We start from the raw sequence: 25288 nt of genomic DNA on the forward strand, positions 1-25288 counted from the left end.
TGGACTTTCAAACACTTAGTGAGCCGCGCACAGTGGGTGTGGTGTGTTGCTGAGGCACCGCTGTTCTCCGCCTCTCCCAGCGCAGCAGGAAGGAGGAATTCAAAACAGGCGATGTGTGTCCCAAGCACGTGGACACAAAGCCACCTGACAGTTAAGTTACAAAATCATAAAGAACCACAGAAAAGATAAACACTCATCTTCCCGTCACTGAGTGGCCCAGGCTCGCAGGCCTCCACAATGGGAGTTGAAAAGGACACACCGATGGCCCCACAAGGTCAGGCAGAAGCAGACGCAGGGGCGGTGGAGGGCAGGAAGCCCACCCTGGTAGGTCCAGGGGAGACAGCTTGGGTGGGGGGCATCCTAAGGGAGGCGGAAAGAGCCCCAAGTGTCTCAGCCCAATGCCATAAAATGTTTAAATTGTGAAATCCTGGGAGCAAGAGAAGTCACCAGCCTGGGGTGTGAGGGCCCTGACTGATCCAAGTGGCCCAGTCCCTTTGGAATGTGGCCTGGAGGAGCCAGGCGAGGGTCAGACTCCTGGCTGTGACCACCTGGCCAAGACCTCCCACCCTGAGGGGGGCGCTTGGGCCGGCCCATCGGTCCTTGGGCATCTTTCTTTCAAACCCCCACCCTCAGAAAACCTCTGAACGAGTGTCTAAACAGACCAGCCAGGTGCCGAGTTGCGCTCATCTGCTAACGGACTCCTTCGTACTCACGTTCAGCTGCAAAGAAGCCGGGACCTTTAAGGAATATTGTCCCCAAACAGGGGAGGCTGTCAAGCCTGCACAGTCCCTCCACTGGCTGGCAGTCGCTGGTGGGTGGGCACATGAATTTATTTTAATTTTCTTTACATTTTCCAAACTTTCCACAGTAAGTATGTATTGTTTTTAAGGACAGAAAATACAGACCACCAGAGGCCCAGGAGATCACGTACCTGACAAAGGCTTCGCATGTGCTGCTCACATACTCAACTATCTGTACTGGGAGCTTTGCGAGCCATGGGACCTGCTGGTGTTCACACCCAGGGAATTCCAAGGTGCCGCGCCGCAGGGCCCCGCAGCTCTGCCCTTCGGCATGTGTGTGCTTCGGGCATGCGTGTGCTGCAGGCGTGTGTGTGCTGTGGCTGTGTGTGTGCTGCGGGCGTGTGCGTGCTGCGGGCGTGTGTGTGCTGCGGGCGGTGAGGAGGACTGTGATGAGGGTGGGGGTGGGGTGGGCTGCGGCAGCTGTGCTTCTAAAACATGTTCCTTTTAACATGAGCAAAAGCGTCCATTTCCATTTGCCTGATTTAAGAGTGAGAGACCTTGTCCCCTTGGAATTTATGAAGTTAAAGAAATTGTCTGAAAAGAGAGAGATACTAGAGTAGGGCAAGAACGAGGAATGCAAAACAGAGAAATGGCCCAGGCCAGCCACAATGACAAATATCCGAATCTTTCGAGGCCACTGTCCAATCCTTACCTGAACTGAGGGTGGATGACAAAAACCGCCCTTGTTTCCACGGAGCTAAAGTCGTCCCACCCGCAACCTCCCGAGGCCCTCCCCGGACGTGCTGACTGAACTTCTCCTGCCCGTCCCTTCTCCTCCCTGAGCACACCTCACCGTCCGGCCAGCTGTTTCCGTGGGATCTCAGATGGCTGCCGGAACTGCTGGCTCCCAGCTGCCCAGCCGTGTGCCTTGGGCAGATGGACCCAAGAGACGAACAACACTGAGGGACAGGGGGATACTCCAGCCCCCAACGGTTCTCAGTCTGGTGCGGAGTTCCTCAATCAACACTCAGCTCACCACAACTAGCTGTGGTCCCAGATCGAGGGATAAAGGAAGACGAAGGTGGCCCAAGCGCTGCACCTTAAAGCTCCTGCAAGCCTGGTGGAGAGACGGCCCCTCCAGCTCACTGGCTACATGGCAAACAGTGGAAACTGTGTGTGAGAGAGATGTATACTCTGGGCATCCCAGGGAAGGAGCCTTAATCTCTGGTGTGGTGGGAGGTGTGTGTGGGGGGGCTAGTTCCACACAGCAGGTGGCATCTGGGTGGGATTCTGACTCATGGAAACTGGGCCAGAGAAAACCCCAGGTAGAAAGGCCTGGAGGCTGGGCACAGGGTACAGTCCACAGCCCAGGGGGACACCGAGGTGAGGGCGGGGAGGCACCCGAGGCTGGGGCGGGTGTGGAAGGTCTGGAACCTCACATGAAGGAATCTGGACTTCATCCACAGGTCAAGGGCTCTGCCTCTTTGCGACTTCAGGTCCCACTATGAGTTCACTAAATTTGGGGGGGGTCTACTTAGGATGGGTAATGGATTATTTTGCCAAATAAGGCCATTAAAACCAAAACAGAAAACACTGACTACCACATATTATCATTTCATAAAAGGGCATTTAACACCTAAAAGTAGGAGAACGCAAACCCAGACTGAAGCACGGCCCCCCAGCTGACACCCTCCGGCCCAGAGTGCATGTGCCCCACACCACCTGGTCCCCGATTTCCGACTCAGGGCACTTCCTGGTAAACAGGCTGGGGGCCACAGCCATGGGACTGAGTGGCAGGACAGCTCAGACCTGAGGCTTCGCCCGTTTGTGGCACCCAAGATGTGACGCGATTTGTTCACAGATCCGAAAACCAAAATGAGGGAAAGTTTATGAACGTGCCAGGCTTGCCTGACCCCAAGTATGACCCCGATGGTACCATTGGGTGCAGCCAGTGCTACTGGGGGCCGCCGGGGGTGGGGAATGCTCCCATGGCCACGTGGGTTTGGGAAACACCGAGACCCTTTCAAAGTTTATTATTCATGCATTTATTTTTGTAAATGAATGTGCAAGTGATCTCTGAGGCCGCATGTGCCATGCAGCGTTCCCCTGACTAATCTGACCGTGGAAAGCCCTCCTCAGCACTGTCAGTGTGGGAAACTCCTCAGGCAGGCGTCAGTAGAGGCTTATTCATTATTTAGCAGGTGTGAGGTTAGCGTGGGCGGATTGGCGAACCGCAGCGCAAGCACCCAGGAGGCAGCGGCAGGGGTCAGGAAGGAGGACGCCCATGCACCCGCAGGCAGGCAACAGCGTGTACCTCAACGTCGGAGTTGACGGAAGGGACCTCGGAGGAGCTGCTGGAGGACACACGGGCCCGGATGACTCGAATGGGAGGGTACGAGGGGGGTTCCTGCAGGGACACGGCTCCCGAGCACATCTGTCCATCCCCCGGCAGCCTGGTGGCGCTGCAGCCTGCCTGCAAGGTATTGTGGGGAAGGGTGGACAGGGACACTTGATACACTTCTTTATTTTTGATTTGTCAAAGCCCTCACCTACTCCAGGATTCAGAAGGCAGGAAAGGGTGTAGAGTGCACTGCCTCCCTCCACCCTCCTTCCCCAGCCATCCTGTGGGCTCGGTTCTTGTGCTCCCGCCCTTGCAGGCAGCCCAGCACGTGCAGTCAGAGGCAGGCATGCAACTCTCTGGCGCGTGCGGGTATGCTCAACTCTCTGACGCGTCTTCTTTTCTTCTTCTTAATCAGCGTGTCTCAGAGAGTACTTTGTTTCAGACTTTTTTGGGTAGCATTGTATAGGAGGTCACAATCTACTTAACCAGCCCCCTACTAATGGACTTTAAGTTATTTCCAATCTCTTGCTCTTACAATCACCACTGACTGCAGTAAATTACATTGTGCACCCAAAACTTCAGGGTATTTATAAAGGATGAATTCCTCGAAGTCGAATTGCTGGCTCAGAGGGTGTGTGCCTCTGTAATGTGGACAGCTGTCACCAACGATGTACTCCAGAGAGGCCTCACCGACTCACACCCACCAGCAGCAGAGAGTTAGTTGGCAAGGCTGACGGGAGCGTCCGCATCTGTCTACCGATCATCCATCTCTGTTCTATCTATGACCTGTCAACCATCTATTCATCTATCATCTCTCTTTCTATCACGTATCAGCTATCTCTCTTTTCTATGTATCTATCATCTTTTTAATCTGTATTCTATCAATCATTTGCCTGTCTATATCATCTATCTATCTATCTTTCAGAAGACAGCTTCTCCCCACAGGGCTCACGAGAGTTGGGGAAGGGCTTCCCAAACGTACAGGAAGCAGTGAGGGCTGGGATTTCAGAGCCCAGCAGTCATTCCACTGACACACCGCAGGGGGAAAACTGCCTTCTGGGTCCATATTCTTGACCAACTAACCATGTGACCTAGGGAAGAAATTAATCCTCCTCGAGTCTCTGTTTCCTAATCTGTAAAAGGGGCTAGTAATCCCTGCCATGCCTCCTTTGAAGCAGTGTCACAGGGCTCAGATGTGAACATCCTGGGCACGTAACAACCCCCACTCGTACTGGACCCCAGCGTGAGTGGAGCGTGACTGCAGGGGGATTCCGGTGTAAGTGTAGATTCTTGTGAGAGCCGACTGGACAGGCGGACAAAGTCCCCAAAGGAGACAGGAGTGTTCCAGGTGGCCCCTGGGCGGGGTGTGCGAAGTGAGGGAAACAAAAGCCTCCCAGGCAACGACAGATTCTATAGAAACCTCTGGGCCTGACCACACCTGAGTCAACAGGTAATGTGGAGTTTTCAAATGCTCTAATCCTTTTGCCCCCGTGCCCCACACCCCTTGGCCCCCAGCTCAGCCTGAACCCAGCTGCATCTCTTGGGAAATCCCTCCTGAGGGCTAGTGTTTGGGAGGGGACCCTGGGAAGAGGCCTAAGCTGCCTGTGGCTCTGGCTGCCCACTCACAGGGCTGTCTACACAGGACACAGATCAACACACGTGGCTGCAGGGCACCCCCTCACCACAACCCTGCCCATTGGGACAGTCCCCCCCAAAAATTGCTAACCGAGCCGGCATGATGCGGCAGCAATGAGAGTATGCTCTCTTTATAAAAGCTCAGGTCCCAGAACAGACAGGCTTAGTTTAAAACCTATATGATTTCCTAACTCTGGGATTTGGGCAAGTGACTTAACCCTCTTTGTGGTTCAATTTAAAATAAAAATAAAATTATTTTTAATAAATAATAACAATAGAAACAATAGTATCAATCTCCTAGGTTATTATGAAAATGTGTGTTAATGGTAATTTAAAAAAATAATCATTTATCAAGTGCTTACTTCGTGTCAGCCATTACATCAAGGGCACAGACTCAGGTAGAGACAAATCTGAATCCTGGGTCCAGCACTGACAAACTGTGTGACCTTGAGCAAGTTGCTAAACCTCTCTGTGCCCCATTTTCCTCATCTGTAAAATAAGGGCAATACCTCAGGGGCTGGCTGGGAGGATTAAATGAGTTAATCTATGCAAAGCACTGGGACCAGCACTGTAAGAACTATGACCAGTACAATCAGCATCATGGAAACGCTGGCTGTTACTGTTCACTCAGAGCCTGGCAAGTAGTCAGCCCTGCAGCCCAGGGAGGTGGCTTCCTGCCCAGAGCATGTGGGACTCCGGGTCCCTGCAGGGAGCTCTCTCAGACACCTCTCGTCCTCTGGTGGACACAGAGAGAAGAGGCCGGGTGCAAGTATTGGCTCAAAAATGTACTAGCTCACAGGTGGCAAACACAAGGCCTGAGGGCCCAATGCTGCCCTACACCTCATTTTATCCGGCCTGGCACCTTGTTTCTATACTTGGCAGCAGTGCTGAGCTCTCACTTAACTGTTAAGGAGTAGTTACATTTACACAGTCCTAAAGTTATATTCGGCCCTTCGAAGGCAACCACAAGGCGGATGTGGCCCCCAGTGAAAATGAGTTTGACACCCCTGTACTAGCTGGTCTCAATGGGAGAGAACCAAGGAGGAACACATTCTCCTCTCAAGAAGTCTGTTCCCTAGCAGGAATCTACTCAAGACTCCAGCACCACAAGGGTTAAAGTAAATGCATTTTTTGCACTATTATTTTTCAGAAGTTCCATGATTGTAAAATGTCTTGTGCCAAGATTTGGCCAGATGCTACTGGGGCTCCCTCTGCTTTCCCAGGGGCCTCCCGTCACCCGCCAGCCCACCCTCCTGTGGGAGGGAGGATTTCATAACCGAAGTGGCCTCTTAATGGACCAAGTATGCTCCAAAATTCCCTGAACTTCACTTACAGCGCCTATGGGTTATTTGCACCCACTTTCCAAGGAACAACAACAGAGAGGTAAGCTTCTGTCTCAGCCCAAATCCACTGACTGTCAGGATGGCCCGTGGGCAGCGTAGCAGGGCCAGCGACCCCTGAACGCCGTGTTCCAAACACCCCTCTCCAGAGAACCTGGGACGTGACAGACCAGGGTCTGGGCAAACAGCACAGAAGGAGACAAAGTTTGTATCCCAGCAGGGAACGGACAACAAACAAAAGTCAAAGATCTCGGGAAGTGTTCTCTGCAGAGCATTTAAAAAGGCAATAAAACACAGGAGTGTGACAGAGATGGAGACTGCCTTTGAATGAGTGGTTGGGGAAGGCCTTTGGAGAAAGTGGCGTTTGGACTGAAGACTGAAAGACGAGAAGAGGCAGCCGTGTGAAGAACAGAATGAGAACGAAGGGCGCCCAGACAGAGGAAAGAAGAGAAATCCTGTAGGAGAGAGGAGGGAAGAGGGGAGAGAACAGGGGGCAGCCAGGGCGGGAGCACAGGGCTGGCAGGGTCTGGGACATCTACACCGGGGTTTCAGGTTTCATTCTTCATGAAATGGGGATCCAGGAGTATTTTAATTATTAATTAGTCATTTTTATGTTTTAGATTTTATTTATTTTTAGAGAGAGGGGAAGGGAGAGATAAAGAGGGGGAGAGAAACATCAGTATAGGAGAGAAACATCCATCAGTTGCCCCTCATACACCCCCAACTGGGACCTGGCCCACAACCCAGGCATGTGCCCTGACCGGGGATAGAACTGGCGACAGAACCAGTGACTTTTCGCTTTGTGGGATGATGATCAGCCAACTGAGCCACACGGGTCAGGGCTCCAGAGGAGTACTTTAAACGAAGGAGGCACAAGATGCAATTTACATTTGTAAGAGACCCTTGCAGATGGAGAGGATGGGACAAAAATAGCAGTGGAGGGCGAACGGAGTTAGGAGGCTGCTGGATCTATTTAAATAGTACGAGGCACATATTTATAGATTCACAAATGGATTGGACAGGCTTGGACGTGTAGTGAGGGGAAGAGAGGAATTTGGGGTTTGACCACCTGCGCAGACAATGGTGTCCTTCACAGAGATCAGGAAGAGGGGGAGAGGTCTCAGCATGGAAATCCAGAATTCTTTGTCAGACGTGGGGAGTGTGAGACGCCATGTGGTGTCTCTAAACAGGCAGCTGGCAGCCAACGCTGCAGGGGGGGTGTAACAGTGGGAAATCGTTAACGCTGGGAAATTGTAACGCAAGCTCACCTCACCATTCTTTTGACACCGTTTCTGTAAGTGCTGACTCTGACTAATATGTAGCTTGTAGATAAACAGCATGTTTGTATAAGAACCCTAGGAATTAACTCCAAAAGACAGGGACCTGAGTCCCTGTCTTCAGTCACCCCAGCTCCGGGAGACTTGCTGACCTTCACCCACGGACCCGGGAGGACGTGAGGCTGAGATGATGTGGAGCCGGGGTGACTACGCCAGGATGGTGCACACGGGACCATCACTTGCCATATCGGAACGGACCGTGCTCATCTGCACGTAGAGAACTTTCTGTAACCCCCTCCCTTGGTCTCTTTGTTCTGTTCCCCTCCCCCTCCTTATAAAAACCTCTGCCTCTGCTGATAGGTGGAGATGGGCTTTAAGACATGAGTCCCCCATCTTCCAGGTGGCCAGCACCTAAACATAAACCACTTTCCTTTACCTCAGCACCTGCCTCTCAAGTATTGGCTTTCCCAGCAGCAGGCAGCTGGACCGGCTTTCGGCTACAGAGGGAGAGGGAAGGGACAGAGACAAGTGGGGGAAATCAGCGAGGGCTGGTGTGTGAGCTGTGGCACCGGGCGGCTGGCAGAGGATACAGAGGGGACAGGGACCTGCAGCCTCAAAGGCAAGCTCACCAGGAGGAGGCAGAAGAAGTGACAGGGAAAGAAAACCTGTGACGGTGTCAGCTGGAAGAGTGCGGGTCCCAGAAGTCACAAGGAGCTAGTGGCAAAGGGAGTTAAAAGGACCCCAGGATTTAGCAACTTGGAAGTCACCAGTAACCTCGACAGGAATAGTCACAGTGGGGTGGTGGGACCTGACCTTTCGCCTCCTCCCTCTTTCCTCCCCTCTCCCCCTCCTGAGGACCCCACACGCAGGCCGGAACCCTGGGAGCCCTCTGTCTCCCTCACCCGCACGTCCTCACTCCCCACAGTGTTCCACCTGCCAACCCTCTCCACCCCATCGCTGCTTCTCCCCCTGCTCCCACCCTGGTTCCGGCGTCACCACGCCTCTCCTGGGCTTACAACTGTCCCTCACTGACCACGCTGATTCTTGCCTCCTCTCCCCAGTCTGTCCTCCAACACGGCCCGAGCGATGGCTCTACGATGCACGCCTGACCTTGAGTCTCTAGTGCTGAAGCCTCTGAGACTCCCATCCCCTCAGGATGACAGCTTCCGTAGTGTGTGCTGGTGTCACCCTTGCCCGCTCCCCACCCTGTCATCTCCCAAATTCTCCCCATCTGTCTCCCATGGAGATCTGAGAGAGCTCCTCCCTTTTTCTTTTTTCCCCTTTTTATTAGTTTTTAAAATCTTTCTCTTGTTTTTCCCTTTCTCTTTTTCATGCTTCCCTGCCTCATCCTGCCTACCTTGTAGCTAAGTGTTACCTCCTCCAGGAAGGCTTCCATGACCACTGCCCTCCCTCTGGGCACCTGGCTGTGTCCCATGGCCACTCACCTGCTGCACCGGCTCGATGGTCAGCTCCATGTAGCGACTGATGGCTGCTGTGGCCCTGAGGGACTTGCAGTGCGGCAGCGTAGTGAGAGGCACCCAATCCAAGTTCTTTCCAGCAGAGACGGGGAGACAGGCAGGGGGATTCTTAAGTCAGGAGACATTTTCTGAAAACAAGGTCCCGTTTTCTTCCCCCCAAAATCCCTAAAGCGGTTTCTTTTTCTTGTATGGCACATCTCCCTTTCTGCTGCCTGTAAAACATGTCATCTCTCTGCCACACACCAGCTCGGTGGTCCCCACACTTGGCTGCACAGTATAGCATCCCCTGGGCACCCTGGCAAACCAAACAACTGCTGTCCAGCTCTCAGCCCCTTCCTCCCGGACGCTCTGGGTCTGGGGCAGGGATGTGACTGGAGAGCTGAAAAGCCTCACAGATGATCCTCAGGTTCGGGAACCACTGCAGCTGGTGCTCAGTAGATGCCTTTGTCACGCGGCGGCTCCCAAACTGCAGTGTGCGTCAGAAGTACCCAGAGGGCTGACTTATGACGACGCCCTGAGTTTAGGATTTGGGGGGCTGGGTGGGACCCTAGAATCTCCACTTCTAACGACGATGGCCAAGGACCCCACTCTGAGAGCCGCTGCTGCTAAGGAATGCTGAAGGGACCGCCAAGCTCCGCTTCCCCCTTAGAACCACCAGACACACGGGCTCTCTCTACGTATTTTAGCTCCCTTCTGGGATATAGTTTCACAGCATTTTCTAGAATGGGACGAAAACAACCTCCCATGAGAGCTTCCCGGAACTGGGATCTTCGGTCCAGGCACCTGCATAACCCCCCATCGCTTTGTCCACACCCCCACTACCTTCTATTTCCCGACCTCAGTCAGAGTACATGTTAAGTTTGGTGACATGTGAATTTAAGTACACGTAAGTAGGTTACTACATAGCATAAGTGGGCATTTGACTATTTCATCTACATTGCCAAAAATACACTGGAGTTTATTAAGTGTTCAAAAACTTTTAAAAAATGTTGTCATTGGGAAAGTGGAAGAGCCCATTTATTCAGGGCCCCTTGGCGCTGGGGACAAAGAGTTGTGTTTTAGAGTGACCAGGGGCCCAGCTCAGAGGGGCCCCGCGTCCCAGGCCCAGCTCTGTGCCCTCCACGCGCAAACGCCGGTGGGACCCTCGGTTTCCCAGCCCGTGAGACCTTGCCTCGTTCCTTGCCTCTTCGTTGTCTTCCTCTTTCTCTGCACAGGTCAGAAGGGCTTGGGTGTCCGGGCTCTCTCTGGCCTCAGAGGCGAATCCCAAGGCCGTCCTCATCTTGCTTTTCATCACGCAGGAAAGGAAAATGATCTGGGAAGTGGAGTTAAGGTCCAAGGAAGCAGAGAGCTCCAGCCACCTGGTGCTGCCTTCACCTGTGCACCCGAGGGCCCCACCCCAGGCTCTTGCTCCCTGCGTTGGGGCGCTCACCTGAGGACAGGGCCAGGTGGCTCTGCTCTCCCGCTCACAGGCCTGGCGCCCAGTAAGACCCCGCCCCTCCCAGGCACCCAGGAAATCTCATTAAACAAAAGCATTGTGAAAAACACCTTCCTCAAAGGACTTGGCTCCTAGGAACCGTACCTGTGGGGGGCTGAGTAGTGTCCCCTCAAAGTTCATGTCCATCTGGAACCCCAGAACGTGACCTCACTTGGATATAGGGTCTTTGCCGGTGTGATTAGTGAAGATGGGGTCATACTGGACTAGGGTGGACCCGATTCCCCCGACGGGAGCCCTGATGGGAGGACAGGACACACAGAGGGGCACGGGAGGAAGGCGGCCGTGTGGAGACAAAGGCAGAGGTTAAACTACGCTGCCGCCAGCCGCCAGCCAGGGAGCCCCAGGAGCCAGCAGCAGCTGGAAGACGAGAGTCTCCCCGAGCGCCTTCAGAGAGAGTGTGCCCTGCCTGCGTTTGGGCTTTTAGCCTCCAGAGCCGAGAGAATACAATTCTGTTAAGTTGTCAGGTATGTGGCAATTTGTTATGGCAGCCCTAACATGTTTTTTAAATTGAATGTATTGCAGTGACATTGGGTAATAAAAGTACATAGTTTTCAGGTGCACAATTCTGTAACCTGTCATCGGTGTATTGTGTGTTCATCACCCAAGTCAGGTCTCCTTCCACCACCATGTATCCGCCTGTACCCTCTGCTGCCTCCCCCAACCCATCCCCTGCCCAATTAGCAGAACACATGAGAAAATCAGTCTCTGAACTACTGATGCTGAATCCACAGGTTTTACACACACACACACACACACACACACACACACACCCCATCTCCACCTACTGCTGTCTGCACTCAGCTGCCTTTGAGGTCCTCGTGCCAAGGTCACTGCTGTGTCAGCACATTGAGAAACACCCCCGGGGAGCCAGGAAGGTGCTCACTATCACTGACGAAGGGCGGCCTTGCAAACTTTTATCTCAGCTTCGCCAACTCAGCCTCCAAGACCACAGAGAACCCAGGGAATGATCACCCTGCACAGCAGGTCAGCTTGCAAAGCCTTCTCCCAGCCCGTGGGAAAGGCAAGGCCGAGATGAGGAAAACAGGTTCACAGAGGTCAGGGACCGACCCAGGTTGGGGACAGAGCTGAGACTGGAACCTGGCTCTCCTGGTCCCGGGGCCAGAAACCGTCACAGACCCCTTTGCTGTTTCTCAGAGTTCCCGCCAAGAGAGAATTCTCATTTTTTTAAAAAAGGAAACAAAACGCATTACCACACATTGCAGTTATGTCTCCCTGCACTAGGCTGCAAACCACCTCCCTGGCCAACAGGAGAGAATTCCCTCTAGCAAGGGGGAAGGAGGGCATGACGGGGGCGGGAGGACATGCGGCAGGCAGGCAGGCGCCCCGGGGCCTGGGCAGATACGGCGAGGTCCAGCGCAGCACGGCCCAGGGACGTCAGGAACCAGGGTGTGGCCCGCAGCAGGTACTCAGGACTCCGGTCGTGGGCCACAATGGCTGAGGCGTAGAGGAGACCAGCCAGGGCCAACAGGAGCCGCGCCCACAGGTGGATGGAGGAAAATGTCTTACCCCGGCACTGGGAACAGAGAGGAGACAGCTGGGCAGGGAGGACCACTGCCGTGGCCCCAGCTGCCCTCAGGGCTGAGCCCCTGGGCCCTGGTGGCAGAGCAGACCGGAGGGCACCCCAGGGAGCACTTATCTTGCAGCCAAGGGGCCACCATGCTTGAATGCCTTTAGTGATGGGGAGCCCACTACCTCCAAATGTAGGAATGACAATATACTGGCTGCTCTCAACATGCCAGGCACTGTGCTAGGTGTCTAACCCTTGAGTGGGAAGTGGCCTTCCTGTAACTTCTTCCCAGTGCTTTTCTCCAAGACTGCAGAGGACAAGGCCGCTCTTCCTGCCCCAAGATGGCTCTTTTGATTCCTACATCCACGAGCTTCCTTTTTTTTCAAACCACATCAAATCACTCAGTGAGCAGTGTTTGCTGGCACCTGCGGGCCCCACGCTCTGGAATGCAGTGGGCAACACAACAGAGAAGCCCACTGCTCTCACGGGGCTGATGTTCTGCTCTCTTGTTCCCAAGGGAACGACTTGGTAAAGAACCGAAGGAGCTAATTTCAGGACGTGACGAAGGCTGTGGAGAAAGTGAAGCAGAGCGAGGGACTCAGTGGTGGGGCTGGCCGGGGTTACTTTATGTGGGGCCATGGTCTGGGTTGAACTGTGTCCCCGCCAAAAATGTGAAAGTGCCAACCCCAGAGCCTGTGATTGTGACCTTACTTAGAGATCGGGCCTTTGCCGATGACCACGTGGAGACGAAGTCGTTGGGGAGAGCCTGGATCTAACTGGGTTGTGTTTGCACAAAACGGAGAAGCTGGACACAGACACACACAGAGGGAAGGCCGCGTGAGATGCCTGAGCAGGGAGAAGGCCGTGCGCTGGAGTCGTGCCGCCAGCAGCCGAGGGACGTCCAGAGGCTTGGAGAGAGGCCTGGAACAGATCCTCCCCGGCACCTTCAGAGCCAGTGTGGCCCTGCTGACACCTTGATATTGGACTTTGGACCTCCAGGACTTCAAGAACTCAGTACCTTTCTGTTGTTCGGGGTCTGTGATGCTTCGTTACAGCGGCGCTAGTAACTAAGACAGGTGGTGGGAGCACTGCAGTAGTTTCTTCTAAGACCTTCAGGTGACACGGTTTCCCAGCCCCCGTGCTACCCTGCACACCTGTCCCGGGGTCACTGCAGGGGGAGCAGTGCTTCTTACTCTGCCCTCCCTTGGTCTGCAGAGAACCTGTGCTGATGAGACCCAGTGTCCTGTGGGGTTTCTGGCCGTCACAGCACAGGCGACAGCTTCCACAAATGATCGACTGAGCACCTGGCATTCCCGGAGTCCGTTCTGGCACTGCTATTAAACGAGGCTCTTGGGCGGGTGATTTTTTTAGATGCAAGGATAGGCTCATCGTGTTTCTGGCATGAGAATGGCGATTATTCCTTCAGCAAGGCCCCCTGGAAGTGCGTGTGTGCATGTCCACAGTATCTTGCTCTGTCTTGCCTCAGTGGCTTTTCCATGCACTCTCCTCTCTCCCTCAACTCTGACTCCTCACACCCCACCTTCCCTTCGGAGACAACCTGAGGCCTCCCCAGCACCCACCGGCCTGGCAGTGTGAACAGTTTTCAGCTTCACTCATCTGAATAGTGTGGGAGCCTTCTCTCCCTCTTCTGAAACCCCAGACGCCTGATGCTATATTTCTTAGGGCATTCAATGACCCTGCTTTGCAGTTCTGTGTCTTCCGTGAGGCTGTGGGCTCCCCAGGGGCAAGCACAGTGTGTCAGTGCCTCGAGTACGTCTGCATCCTCCAGGGACTGGCCAGCACAGGTCTTCCCTCACCCTAGATGCCTGAAGACACCTGCCAATGAGATGCTCTCACATACACAGAGCTCCATGATTCTATCCTCTGAAACCTTCTCTTTCCCTAGTGGGATGTTTGATGGTCCAACCCTGGTGGCTTTTTCCCAAGAGCCTGCTTTTCATTTGCTATGAGAAGTGGAGAGAATGCGGTGGGCTCTCCAGAGTTCTCAGGACCGTTCCTGGGCCACCCACCCACACATGCCCCCCCCCCCACCATGGGGTGACACCACCTCTCTGTCCCGGTGACCTGGAGCTCTGACAATGCTCCCAGATGCCCTAAAACCTGCCATGGTGGCCCACCATCCCAGCCCCAGCCCAGCCTCACGATTCTGGAGAGAAAGGGGATCCGGGACGCCCAGGAGCCGAAGGCTGCGATGCCACCCAGCAGGTAGCCAAAAACGTCAGTGTTGTCCTGTGGGAACAGGCGTTAAACACTCAGCGCCCCGAGGAGACCATGTGCATCCCAGGCCCGTCCTTTCCCGCCTTTAGTGGGTTCCTCCCAACCAAGGCTAACCCTGCTCACCCCCACCCCTGAGGTGTGTGTTGGGACCTGCAGAGGGAAGGGACCTTCACCCCCACCCCGTGCACCCCCAGCTAGCCCAGCCTCACCTGCAGCAGGCTTCCCAGCAGCCTCCGCTGTGGCCCTTGGACAAGGCCTGAGGCCTTTGGGGCAGCAGCCCAGAGAGCCCAGCAGGGGCCCAGGCTCAGGGGCAGCATCAGGACAAATACGCTGGCCCTGAGCCGCTGCCTCCTCTTCCTCTCCTGGGACCTGTGACCTGCAACAGACACCAAAATCCCATGTGGTTCCTGGGAACTCGACAGGCTGGGAAGAACTGGTGTTGGCCCAGCCCTGATGCGGGGACACACTCCCATGTTGTTCTCCTAGCCAGAGCCTCCCACCCTTTCAAGGCCCTATGGTTGTACCACCTCTGTGAAGGAGTGTTTCCTCCCCACCCCCACCCCCCTACACACACACACACACACACACACACACACACACGACTGGTACTCTCTCCTTCCTTGGCCCTCTTATAACGTTTATGTTCACGGCAGGATGATGCCTCCCTTATCATGTGTGTGTATCTGACTGTGCAGGGCCGCCTCTGCTGGGCTGGAGCCCTCTGAGGGCAGGCGCTGTGCCCTGGCAGTCCCCACAGTCTCTTCAGAGCCTGGCTCAGAGCAGAACTGGCACAAGCCTGGTGGAGGCATCAATGAGTGCACATGTTTGTGCCAGGACACAAACGGAGAGGGACAAGGAGCGTTGTCTTTTAAAGTCCCCTTGAAATACAATCCTAGGAACACTCCTCCTCTGGGCAGCACTGAGCAGCTGAGGGCACCTCACAGCACCCCCCGGATGCATGAACCTCCCTTTGGACAAGGGTCCACCCACACTGCTGCCCCTCCTCGGGAATGCACCTGTCCCACAGCTTGACTACTCATCAGGGCCATGCCAGGCAGAGCCGGGGCAGCTCTGCCTGGTGTGGCCCATGCCCATTCCTGGCATCCATTTCTGGAAGCTGTAGGACTTCACTGCCCCCCACCCCCACCGGACCTGCACACTGAGGTGTCACTGTTCATCCCCCAAGCCTGACACCACGTCTCTTCCCAGCCTTTGCTCACACTGTTTTTTTTTTTTTCTTTTTTTAATATATTTTATTGATTATGCTATTACAGTTGTCCCATTTCTCCCCTTCTCTCCCCTCCACCCTGTACCCCCCTCCCACCCACATTTCCCCCTTTAGTTCATGTCCATGTGTCATACATATGAGTTCTTTAGTTTCTACATTTCCCGTTCTGGGTCTTGCCCTCCCCCTATCTATTTTCAGCCTACATTCTATGCTACTTATTCTCTATACCTTTTCCCCCTCTCTCCTCCTCCCACCCCCCTGCTGCTAATCCTCCATGTGACCTCCATTTCTGTGGTTCTGTTCCTGTTCTAATTGTTTACTTAGTTTCTTTTGGTTTTGCTTTAGGTGTGGTTGTTAATATTTGTGAGTTTGCTGTCCTTTTACTATACATGTCTTTTCTTTATCTTCTCTTCTTAGATAAGTCCCTTTAGCATTTCATAAAATAAGGGCTTGGTGATGTTGAACTCCTTTAACTTGACCTTATCTGAGAAGCACTTTATCTGTCCTTCCATTCTAAATGAGAGCTTTGCTGGATAGAGCAATCTGGGATGTAGGTCCTTGTCTTTCATGACTTGGAATATTTCTTTCCAGCCCCTTCTTGCCTGTAAGGTCTCTTTGGAGAAATCAGCTGACAGTCTGATGGGAACTCCTTTGTAGGTTACTGTCCCCTTACCTCTTGCTGCTTCTAGGATTCTCTCCTTCGTTTTTACCTTGGCTAATGTAATTATGATGTGCCTTGGTGTGTTTCTTCTTGGGTCCAACTTCTTTGGGGCTCTCTGAGCTTCTTGGATTTCTTGGAAGACTGTTCCCTTTGCCAGATTGGGGAAGTTCTCCTTTATTATTTGTTCAAATACGTGCTCAATCTGTTGCTTTTCCCCTTCCGATTCTGGTACCCCTATGATTCGGATATTGGAACGTTTAAAGGTGTCTTGGATGCTCTTAATCTTTTCCTCAATTTTTTGGATTCTTATTTCATCATGCTTTCCTGCTTGGTTGATTCTATCTTCCTTCTGGTCCACTGTATTGTTTTGAGACTCATATTCCTTCCTTTCACTATTGGCTCTCCTCCGCGTGTCTTCCTGCATCTGTTTTATGGTAATCTGCATTCTTTCATCTAAATTTCGTCCAAAATCCACCAGTTCTGTGAGCTTTCTGATCACCAGTGTTTTGAACTGCGCATCTGATAGATTGGCTAATTCTTGGTCGCTCAAAAGGATGAGTCCTGGGGGACTGATCTGCTCTGTTGAAAACATACTTTTTTTTCCCCTGTCTCTCCTTTTTTTTTTTCTGGTCTGGTTGCTCTTGTTACGGTGGGGGGCGGAGCCTTAGGTGCTCACTGGGGCTGGGCACCCCAGTCGCTAGATTGTGACGTTATATGTGGGGGTGGGGCAGGAGCGGGAGCGGGGCGGGAGAAAACAATGGCGGTAGTTCTGTTCCCCTGCACTCAGACCCTTGTCTGGGCTTCCGGGCCGCGAGTTCTGCCCTGGTCCACAATCGCTGCCCCTCTGGGTCTGCCAGCCGCAGCTTGCGTACTCAGGGATCACCGCTGCCTTCTTGCGCGCCCGATGGCTTTTGCACCGATTTCGCGCCAAACCTTCCCCCGACCTCCGCGCGCCGCCGACCCGAGCCAGCCCCGCGCCCGCCCGGCTCGTCTTCTCCTACCAGTCTGGATGAACGTGTCTACTTCAGCTTCTTGGCTGCCCGACTTCCATTCAGATAAATCCTCTGCCGGATCTGGGTGTTATTCTGATAGTAAATTATTGTTGTAAATTATTGGTTTTCTAATCTTGGTTGTACGAGGAGGAACCGTGCGTCCACCTATTCCTCCATCTTGACGGAAGTCCTCCCTCACACTGTCTTTTCACTTGGAACGCCCTTCCCTGCAGTCCCAGTTCCAGCGTCACCGCCTTCCCTGACACCTGCACTCCCTTCCCTTCCCCAGTGCCCATGGCGGGTGTGTGCACTCCTCCTCACTAGCAGCTCTAAGGACTGCTTAGGGCCCTGTCTCCCTCCTCTGGCTCGGTCATTCGTGTGTGCCTGGCAGGGGTCCAGCTCGGGCGGGGCGAGGCATTGGCACTCAGTGCGCTGATGAATGAGAGCCTGAATGAAGACAGGAACAGATGGCCACACACTCACCCAAATTAGACTTGAACTTGGAGCCACAGATTGGGAAAAGAATGAACACAAAGTTCATCAAGTCAACAGCTGCTAGGTAGGCACCAGTGAATACCTGGGAGCAAATGGAGAGAGTCTTCATGTTCAAACAATTTTTCAGCAACTGCAGCACCTCTCGTCCTGGATCTCCTCTACCACATGTGTTCCGCTGACTAGTGCTTCCAGGGACGCCTCCCAACCCCAGGAAAGGCCGAGATCACCTCCACTTGACTGGTAAGAAGGTGGGGTGGATGCTTAAATGATTCATCTCAAGTAATGAAGCTGCCCAGCAGGGGAGATGGGCGGGAAACCTAGCCCTCCGCTTCCTATCCCACACTCTCTACCGCATGGTGAAATCCCTGCTGTGTAACTTTGGCCAAGCCACTGACCTGTAGGCCTCAGTTTCCTCATCTGCAAAACAAGGAGAACAACAGTGCCTCCCTCACCTTGTGAGCAGATTACGTGAGTCAGTACGTGGGAGGAGCTTAGTCCGGCCCCAGAGCAGAGGAAAATGCACCCACCTAGAAATGCGCCAGCGACTAGGGCAGTGTGGTCAGCGCTAAGAGCACGAGTTTGGGGTTTGACTCCTGGCACTGCAACTTGGTGAAGTTATTTAACCTCTCTTTGCATCAGTTTCCACGCATGTACAATAGGGGTAAGAGCACTCATGGCAGAATGATTTGAGGGTCCAATGATTAATACACAAAAAGCCCTTAGTGCTAAGTATGCAGTGCAGTATTTAACAAGTGCCAGCTGTTGTTATTGGACTGCAGCTGGGCCTGATTACTCCCCATCTCCTAATGGGATGGGCACCCAAAATGAAAGGTGATCTGTTTCTGAGACAGTACTGCTCAAAGCAGGGTTGAGAACTCCCCCAGTCTGTGTCACGATCACTAAGCTGTCCTCCTTCATATCCAGCTGGGTGGGCAAAAGGTCAGCAGCAGCCCTATGAGGTAGCCCTGCAGGGGAGTCCCCAGGTTTTCCTTGGGATAAATGTTCTGGGATAGACCCTTCTTATACAGGTTTGTTGGGGGGCCTAAACTTTGGGAAAAGTAAAAATTGCTTCTCATCACCACCTGGGAAAGGATTCAGGCACCCCTGCATGAGCTGGGCCCGGGCCTGAGCTCTAAAAACAAAGCACCAACAATCACTGTTTATTGAGCATCTACTGTGTGCCAGATGCTATTTTAAGTGATGGGGATATGGCATTGAATACAAGTTTTTGCTCCTGTGGAGCTGACATGCTAATAGGGGTTAAATACAATCAGCAATAAACACACTAAGTAAGTAAAGCAGATGGTGTACTGGGAGTAAGCCATGGAAAAAAATAATAAAGCAGGATGAGGGTGTCTGTGGTGGAGGGGAAGGTCAGGGGAGGCCTTTCTGAGAAGGTGGCTTCTGAGCTAAGACTTGACGGAGATGATCAGGGAGCCACGTGGCTGTCCGGACAAGAGCATGGGAGGTGGGCAGAAAGACCAATAAGAACACAAGCCTGGAGGCAAACTGTGCCTTGCACGGTGAGGGCACAAGACAGAAGCTATGGTCTGCTGTGAGCCTGACACACCTGGATCGTGAGCTGCCTGGCCAGAATCGCCCCAACCGTGTCACACAGGCTGGTCAGGAGGCAGCACGCAGCACAAAGCGCCGACTGGGCCTGTCCGGATCTCTTTGCGCACATCAGATAGAGAAGCCTGTGGGAACAGAGAGGAGTGTGGACAAAACATGGCAGCTGCAAGTTTGGGCTCCTAAACAAGCATCTGAGCAAGACAATTGTGACTGTGTGTCCTTCCGAAGCACCCTCTCCCCAGGTATTCCACGGTGGTTTTGCGCCTGAAAAAGAAAGGATCAAATAGCTCCCTGACCCGCCCTTCTAACGAAGAGGAATTTCTTCCCTCCCACAAATCTGGCCAACTCAAGTTCATGACCACCTTTTCAGTGCTGACAAACTAGCTGTCAGGTTTCATTTCATGAAAGGAAACAGGAGGGTTATAAAAGTAACCCAATCACAGCAGTTTACTGCAGAGCAGAATTAATCGCCTCAATATAAAAAGGCAACTTGTTTCTTTGAAATTAAAGTGAAATCCTTCTAATCCATCTGTGTAACAGTGTGGCCAGGCTCCTGCTGGCCCACATCCAAGCCGATCTCATTCTGGGTACACATGCTTTACACGGGGACTTAGCACAACTCCTAGAGGATGCTGTGGAACTGTGGGCTAACCAACCAAGACTTGCTGGGTTATCTCCCTTATTGCCTCCACCCCCTCCACCCTACATGAGTTCAGAAAGGCAGAGCATGCTGGGAGGGGCCAGAGGTCTCTCCGTCAGGGTCACGGATTAGATCTCAGAAACACTTTGTTCTAGATGTTTCCCTACTACATTTCCAAGGAGAAGCCAAGGCACAACTGCAGCTCTGGTTTCATTTCTTCATTCTTAGGACTCACAGGGTGGTACTTACTCCACATCCTTAGGACCATTTAGCTGGTTCTGAGCTGCAGGCCTTGGGAATAATGGATGAGGATGGAAGATACTAGGTTCCCAAACATCCCTGACCTGCCAGGGGAAGCCCGAAGCTCACAGTAGGAAGATCAACCTTTAATTTGGTCCCTGGGCTCCTGAAATGGGTTCAAAGTCTAAGAGTAAAGACTCTAAATTAGAAACTCTCTGAGTTAGACCCAGATGAGGAATAACTGATCTCAAACCTCCCACCTGAAAGTGGAGAAAGCTGAGGCTACAGTGAGAGGGGAGTTAAGGGTGGGCCTTCTGGCTTCATGGAGGCTTCATTCCGTGTGGACCCTGCTGCTGTGCAGTCACTTTCCAGCTCTCAGGGGTTAGGGATGCCAGGCCAACCGTGACCCAGCTCACACACAGCTGGGAGGAGATACAATCCCTAAAGATAAATGAAGGTTCGGGGATGGCCAAGTCCTAGAAACAGAGAGTCCAGACCTGAGGCAGGTGAGAAAGCAGAGGCTCTGCTCTCAGAAGGACTGGCTGGGCATGCCCCAGAATTACTCACTCTCGCCAAACCTTGGTTTGCAGGTTGGTAAAATGTCTGTCACGCAGACCTCAGAGGGTGGCCGTGGGGAACACACGAGGTAAATGCGTGCAAAGTGCCTCTGCAGTTTCCTCTGGTCTGGTTGGTTTAATCCTTACCTGACTGCCCTTTTCTAATAGGATCTGGGGAATCAGTTCTTTCCATTCATTTGGGCAAGTTAGTTAACCTGTCAGAACCTGGGGCTTCCTGATCTAAATGGGGATGATTACAGTCCCTACCTCCTGGGGCTGCCGCAGAGATTAAATGAGCTAGTGAATGCAACATGAGTATCATTTTAGTCTTATTGCAGTGACCGAGCAGCAGGGCTGAGAATCCATAATGCCATCAAACGTCTGAGGGGACACCCACTGAGCACCTAAGGTGAGGCAGTGCCAGTCTCCTGGGGGGTGCTAGTTCTTTCTCCTCTGCCAGGGTATACTTGGGTGGCATGATCCACCAGCTTGGGACAGGGTGGCTGAAGACCTGGAGGCCATTTTAACCAGACTTCACCCTTACGACCCAGGTTATGGTGGTGTCTTGACCCAACGACTCCAGGTGCTGACAGAGCAGGGCAAACTCTGGCTAGAGTCAGATCATTCCTTCCCCGTTTCCCAGTTAAGAGGGCCTTGGGGAATTGAGGCCAGAAACATCAAGACACTTGTTCAAGGTCCTCACTCTCTGCCAAGAGTTGGTGGCAGAGCTGGAGCAATTATAATGATATTTAATGAGCACTTAACTAAGTGCTTTATCGGTGCTAACTTTTAATCCTCCCTGTAGTCCCCTGAGTTATCATCCCCAATTACGTTAGGAAAATGGGGCCCAGAGGTTTTATGGCTTGCCCAACGCACACCTCTAGTCCGTGGGGAAAGGGAGACAAGAGAACCCAAGACTGGCGGCGCCCAGTCCAGGGCCCTGCCCACTGCATCTCCCAGCCTCCTCCTGTGGCCCACAGCCCAGCCTCCCCGTGCGTGTTACCCGGAAAGAAGTAGCCCGACTTCAGTCTACAGCGAACTGTTAGTTTCGGTGCTGGAATTGTGCTACCTCCTGCAATCTCCCTCTCTGCCCCCTTCCCTCTAGGTTTCCAACAGGGACTAAGGAGGTGGGGTGGGGGTGAAGGGTAGCTTCCCATTCCCGGCCGCCCCCGGCAGCCGACCCGCCCCGCCCCTGCCCTGGCGCTGCCAGGTCTTGGTCCCCATTACAGTGCGTGGGCGGCGATCCAGCAGCAGCAGGCGCAGATCCACAGGCCAAAGGAGATGCAGACGCGGTGGTCGGCGAAGCAGTGGTCCAGGTAGTCTGAGTTCCAAAGAGCGGGCGCGGGGCTGGGTGCCTCCTCCATGGCAAGCTCTGCTCCCCCGGTCCAGCGCCAGAGCCTCCCGCCTGGCCGGGGACCCGCGCCCAGCCTCCCTGGGCCGCGGGCCGTCCCGGGCGCTGCCGCCCCTCGCCCCTTCTCTGGGTTAGGTTCGGCTGCGGCAATCCTGCTGAGCCCCGACTGCGTGCGGGAGAAGGGCGCGTCCAGCTCTGAGCTCCCGGGAGCTGGCAGCACCGGCTAAGACTCGAGGTTAAAGTTTCCGGACCGGGCGGCTCCCCACCCCTGGCGCTATTGTTGGGGGTCCACTGGCTGGAGGCCGCCCCCCAGTGGCCGGAGCCGGGAGCAGCCTCTGTACAAAGGCTGCAGCCCCCACCCCTGACAGCAACCGCGGCACCGCTCCCGCGGACCCCCTCGCTGTCACCGAGCCCCCCAAACTCATGGCGTGAGCAGAATACAGTGACCCTGTAAGGCACTTTGTCCGTTCATCAAGGCACCACATTTTCTGGGCCGACAATGCACACTTCGCGCCTGGTGAAGGTCCTGCGTGCTGGGGATCCCGAGATGAGTGGAGTGTGGCCCTGATGGTTAAAAGGCTGCAGTACAAAGGTGTGGGGGGAGGTTGGGAGGGAGGAGACAAATGTGCTGGTGAACAAATCCCTCTCTATCTTCTCTTTTGTGAAGCCAGAATGGCACCCTCTGCCCAGCCAGGCTTCCTAGGATGGCTACCACAGCAGCCACGGCACCTCTTTCTGTCCAGCCACACCACCACACTTGAGGTACACAGGGCCGTTTTTCCTGAAAATAAACTATCATCGTAATGTTTAAATTTCCTGTTGATTTTAGTAAATTTTCTTAAAGAAGAACATGCCTGTCATTTTTTATTTATAAAAATAGCAGCTTTATTGAGAGCTTCTTCATATACTATAAAATTCACGTTTTCATTTATTTTTTTAAAAAGATTTCTTGAAATTTACTTTTAGAGAGAAGGGAAGAGAGGGAGAAAGGGAGAGAAACATCGATTGGTTGCTTCTCACACACCACCGGGGACCTGGCCCGCAACCCTTGGGTCTGTAGGATGTCGCCCAACTCAACGAGCCACACAATCAGGGCGAAAGATGCCTCAGTGTCACAGCCATTTTCAACACTGTTAGGCAGTGGTTGTCCAGAGTTACTCTGACTTTGATCCATGAACCCAGGTTTTACAAGCTGCCGTGACTGTATAGAGTTTCTCTCTGGGAAAGGCTAACAGGACAGTGCTTGTGGGATGCGGATGCTTGGGACTGGGACCTGTTGTCCTGTGGTGCAGTAATGGATGTTTCGGGGACACCAGTACACTAGCGATGCAAGGTTAAGTAAGTTTGGCTAGGTTTCTTTACCATATAACTTTTAATGCTCTCTAGCATAACTTGCGGCCTATGACGGGAAGATAAAGTACCTAACGCTTTCTAAACTCGTGGTACAGGGTTCTGTGGACCATGGGTCCAGCAACGCTGTTGGAGGGTGTACAGTGAGGCAATGACTAAAAAGGAAAGCAAACAAAAAGTGCTACAAGTTTATTTACAAAAATAAATCATTTTCAGATGCTGTGATTATTTCCCTATAAAATTTAAGAAAACCAATTTAAAAACTGGTTAGCTATGACATTAATAGTTTTATAGTATATCAGTAAAACCAGTTAAAATAAAGAAAATATCATATTTAAGTACTATTAAAAATATAAAACTCCCCTGGCTGGCGTAGCTCAGTGGATTGAGTGTGGGCTGGGAACCAAAGTGTCCCAGGTTCGATTCCCAGCCAGGGTACATTCCTGGGTTGCAGGCCAGAATCCCCAGCAACTGCACATTAATGTTTCTCTCTCCCTCTCTCTCTCTCTCTCTCTCTCTCTCTCTCTCTCTCCCTTCCCTCTCTAAAAATAAATTTAAAAAAATCTTAAAAAAAATTAAAAAAAGAAGTTTAAAAAAAATATAAAACTCCTAGCAATAAAATTAATAAGAAGTGTACCTGATCTATATGAAGAAAACCAAAGCCTCAGCTAGGTGGATCTGTTCATGGGAGCATCGTCCCTAAACCAAGAGGCCAGGGCACATACCGAGGTCTCTGGTTCAATCCCCAGTCAGGGCACCAATGGGAGGCAACCAGTCAATGTCTCCCCCTCACACTGATGCCTCCCTCCCTTGCTCCCTTTCTTCCTTCCTATACATATCCTTGGGTGAGGATTAAAAAAATAAAACAAAATCCAAACGTGTTCATTCTTGAAGAAAAAAGAACAAATGAGAAACATTTTCAAGGTTGCTGTGAACATGTTAATTTCTCAAATAAAATTCACCCTTTTAAAGTATACAATCCAGCAGTTTTTAGTATATCCATAGAGTTTTGTGAACATTGCCACTATCTAATTTTAGAACATTTTTCCTCATCTGCCAAAAAACCCAGGACCACGAGTGGTTACTGCCCACTCCCTGTGGCGTTCCCAGCCCCGGGCAACCACAGATCTACCTCTGTCCCTAAGGATTTACCAATGATGGACCTTCCTTATAAATGGAATGATCCAACAGGTAAGCTTTTTGTGACTGACTTAGCATTAATTCTTAAAGTTCCATCTATGTTGCCGCTTATATCACACTTCATTCTTTTGTATGGCTGAATAATAATCCATTGCATGGAGGTAGCACATTTGATTTGCCCATTTATCAGTTGATGGACATTCAGGTGTTTTCACATTTTGGCTATTATGGATAATGCTGCTGTGAACATTCATGGATGAGTTTATTGTGTGGACATAGGTTTTGAATTCTCTGGGGCACAGACCTAGGAGAGGAATCGCTGGGTCCTGTGGTAACCCTGTGTAAGGTTTTGAGGAACTGCTGGGCTGTTTTCTAAAGTGGCTACACTATTTTACCAGCTTACTCATTTTTAAAAATGAGTAGTTATGAACACTCACAGGAGAAATGGAACACTGTATGTCCGGCATTGTGCTGTGAGCTGGGGATACCTTGTTGAGAAAAACAGACGAGGTCCCTACCTTTGTGGAGCTTCCAGTGACTTCAGTGGAGGAAGGAGACACTAAACAAGCAATTGACCAAATACAACTAAAATGAAAATACGTTATTAAACAAAAGGGGCAGAAATTAAAATGATAAAATGATTACAATTAAGTGATATAAAATGAATATCAACTAAGACAAGATTGAAGGGTTATGTGAAAAGGGAAATATATGTATAAAAGCCATGTTTCCCACAGTCTACCAACAACAAACGCGCCCAGTCCAAAATGCCCGCCCTCAGGGATTCACGCTCCGCCCCCCAGCAGCTGCGACTTGGGCACCATAGCACTGGTCCTCTCCGCACTCGGCTATTCTCACCTACACGTGCGGGTGACAGCACCTGCCTTGGAGTTACTGTGATCATTAGAAACCCTGCAGACAGAGCACCTGGCACAGGTCACGAGGAGAACTTATTATTGTTATTGCCTTTCCTAGAAGGGCCTTAGAGCC

At 52.4% G+C, this 25288-nt stretch overlaps 1 protein-coding gene and 1 long non-coding RNA gene across 10 annotated transcripts in view; one reads left to right on the forward strand and one right to left on the reverse strand.

Moving 5' to 3' along the window:
• The window catches only part of TMEM44 (transmembrane protein 44), a 33428-nt gene extending 11477 nt beyond the window's left edge, over positions 1–21951 (reverse strand). For 4 of the 9 annotated variants that reach the window (XM_036017869.1, XM_036017866.1, XM_036017861.1 and 1 more), the window contains exons 1-9: positions 21685–21951; positions 19019–19145; positions 17437–17530; positions 14282–14448; positions 13998–14084; positions 11670–11840; positions 9983–10123; positions 8779–8883; positions 3055–3209 (exon numbers count right to left, since the gene is read on the reverse strand). In XM_036017869.1, the coding sequence (XP_035873762.1) occupies positions 3055–3209; positions 8779–8883; positions 9983–10123; positions 11670–11840; positions 13998–14084; positions 14282–14448; positions 17437–17530; positions 19019–19145; positions 21685–21821 (1184 nt within the window). In that variant the 5' untranslated portion in view covers positions 21822–21951. Of the gene's footprint in view, positions 1–3054; positions 3214–8778; positions 8884–9982; positions 10124–11669; positions 11841–13997; positions 14085–14281; positions 14449–17436; positions 17531–17843; positions 17866–19018; positions 19146–21684 lie in introns of those variants that run through there. The other 5 variants (XM_036017864.1, XM_036017865.1, XM_036017867.1 and 2 more) reach the window with 3 other exon arrangements.
• Positions 21703–22140, forward strand: LOC118498841. The gene is made up of 2 exons (XR_004901322.1): positions 21703–21773; positions 21944–22140. It is a non-coding gene; the product is annotated as an uncharacterized LOC118498841 (long non-coding RNA).
• The last annotated feature ends 3148 nt before the right edge of the window (positions 22141–25288 follow it).

This window comes from Phyllostomus discolor, chromosome 2, assembly GCF_004126475.2.
Source record: "Phyllostomus discolor isolate MPI-MPIP mPhyDis1 chromosome 2, mPhyDis1.pri.v3, whole genome shotgun sequence".
In the NCBI taxonomy this organism is placed as follows: domain Eukaryota; kingdom Metazoa; phylum Chordata; class Mammalia; order Chiroptera; family Phyllostomidae; genus Phyllostomus; species Phyllostomus discolor.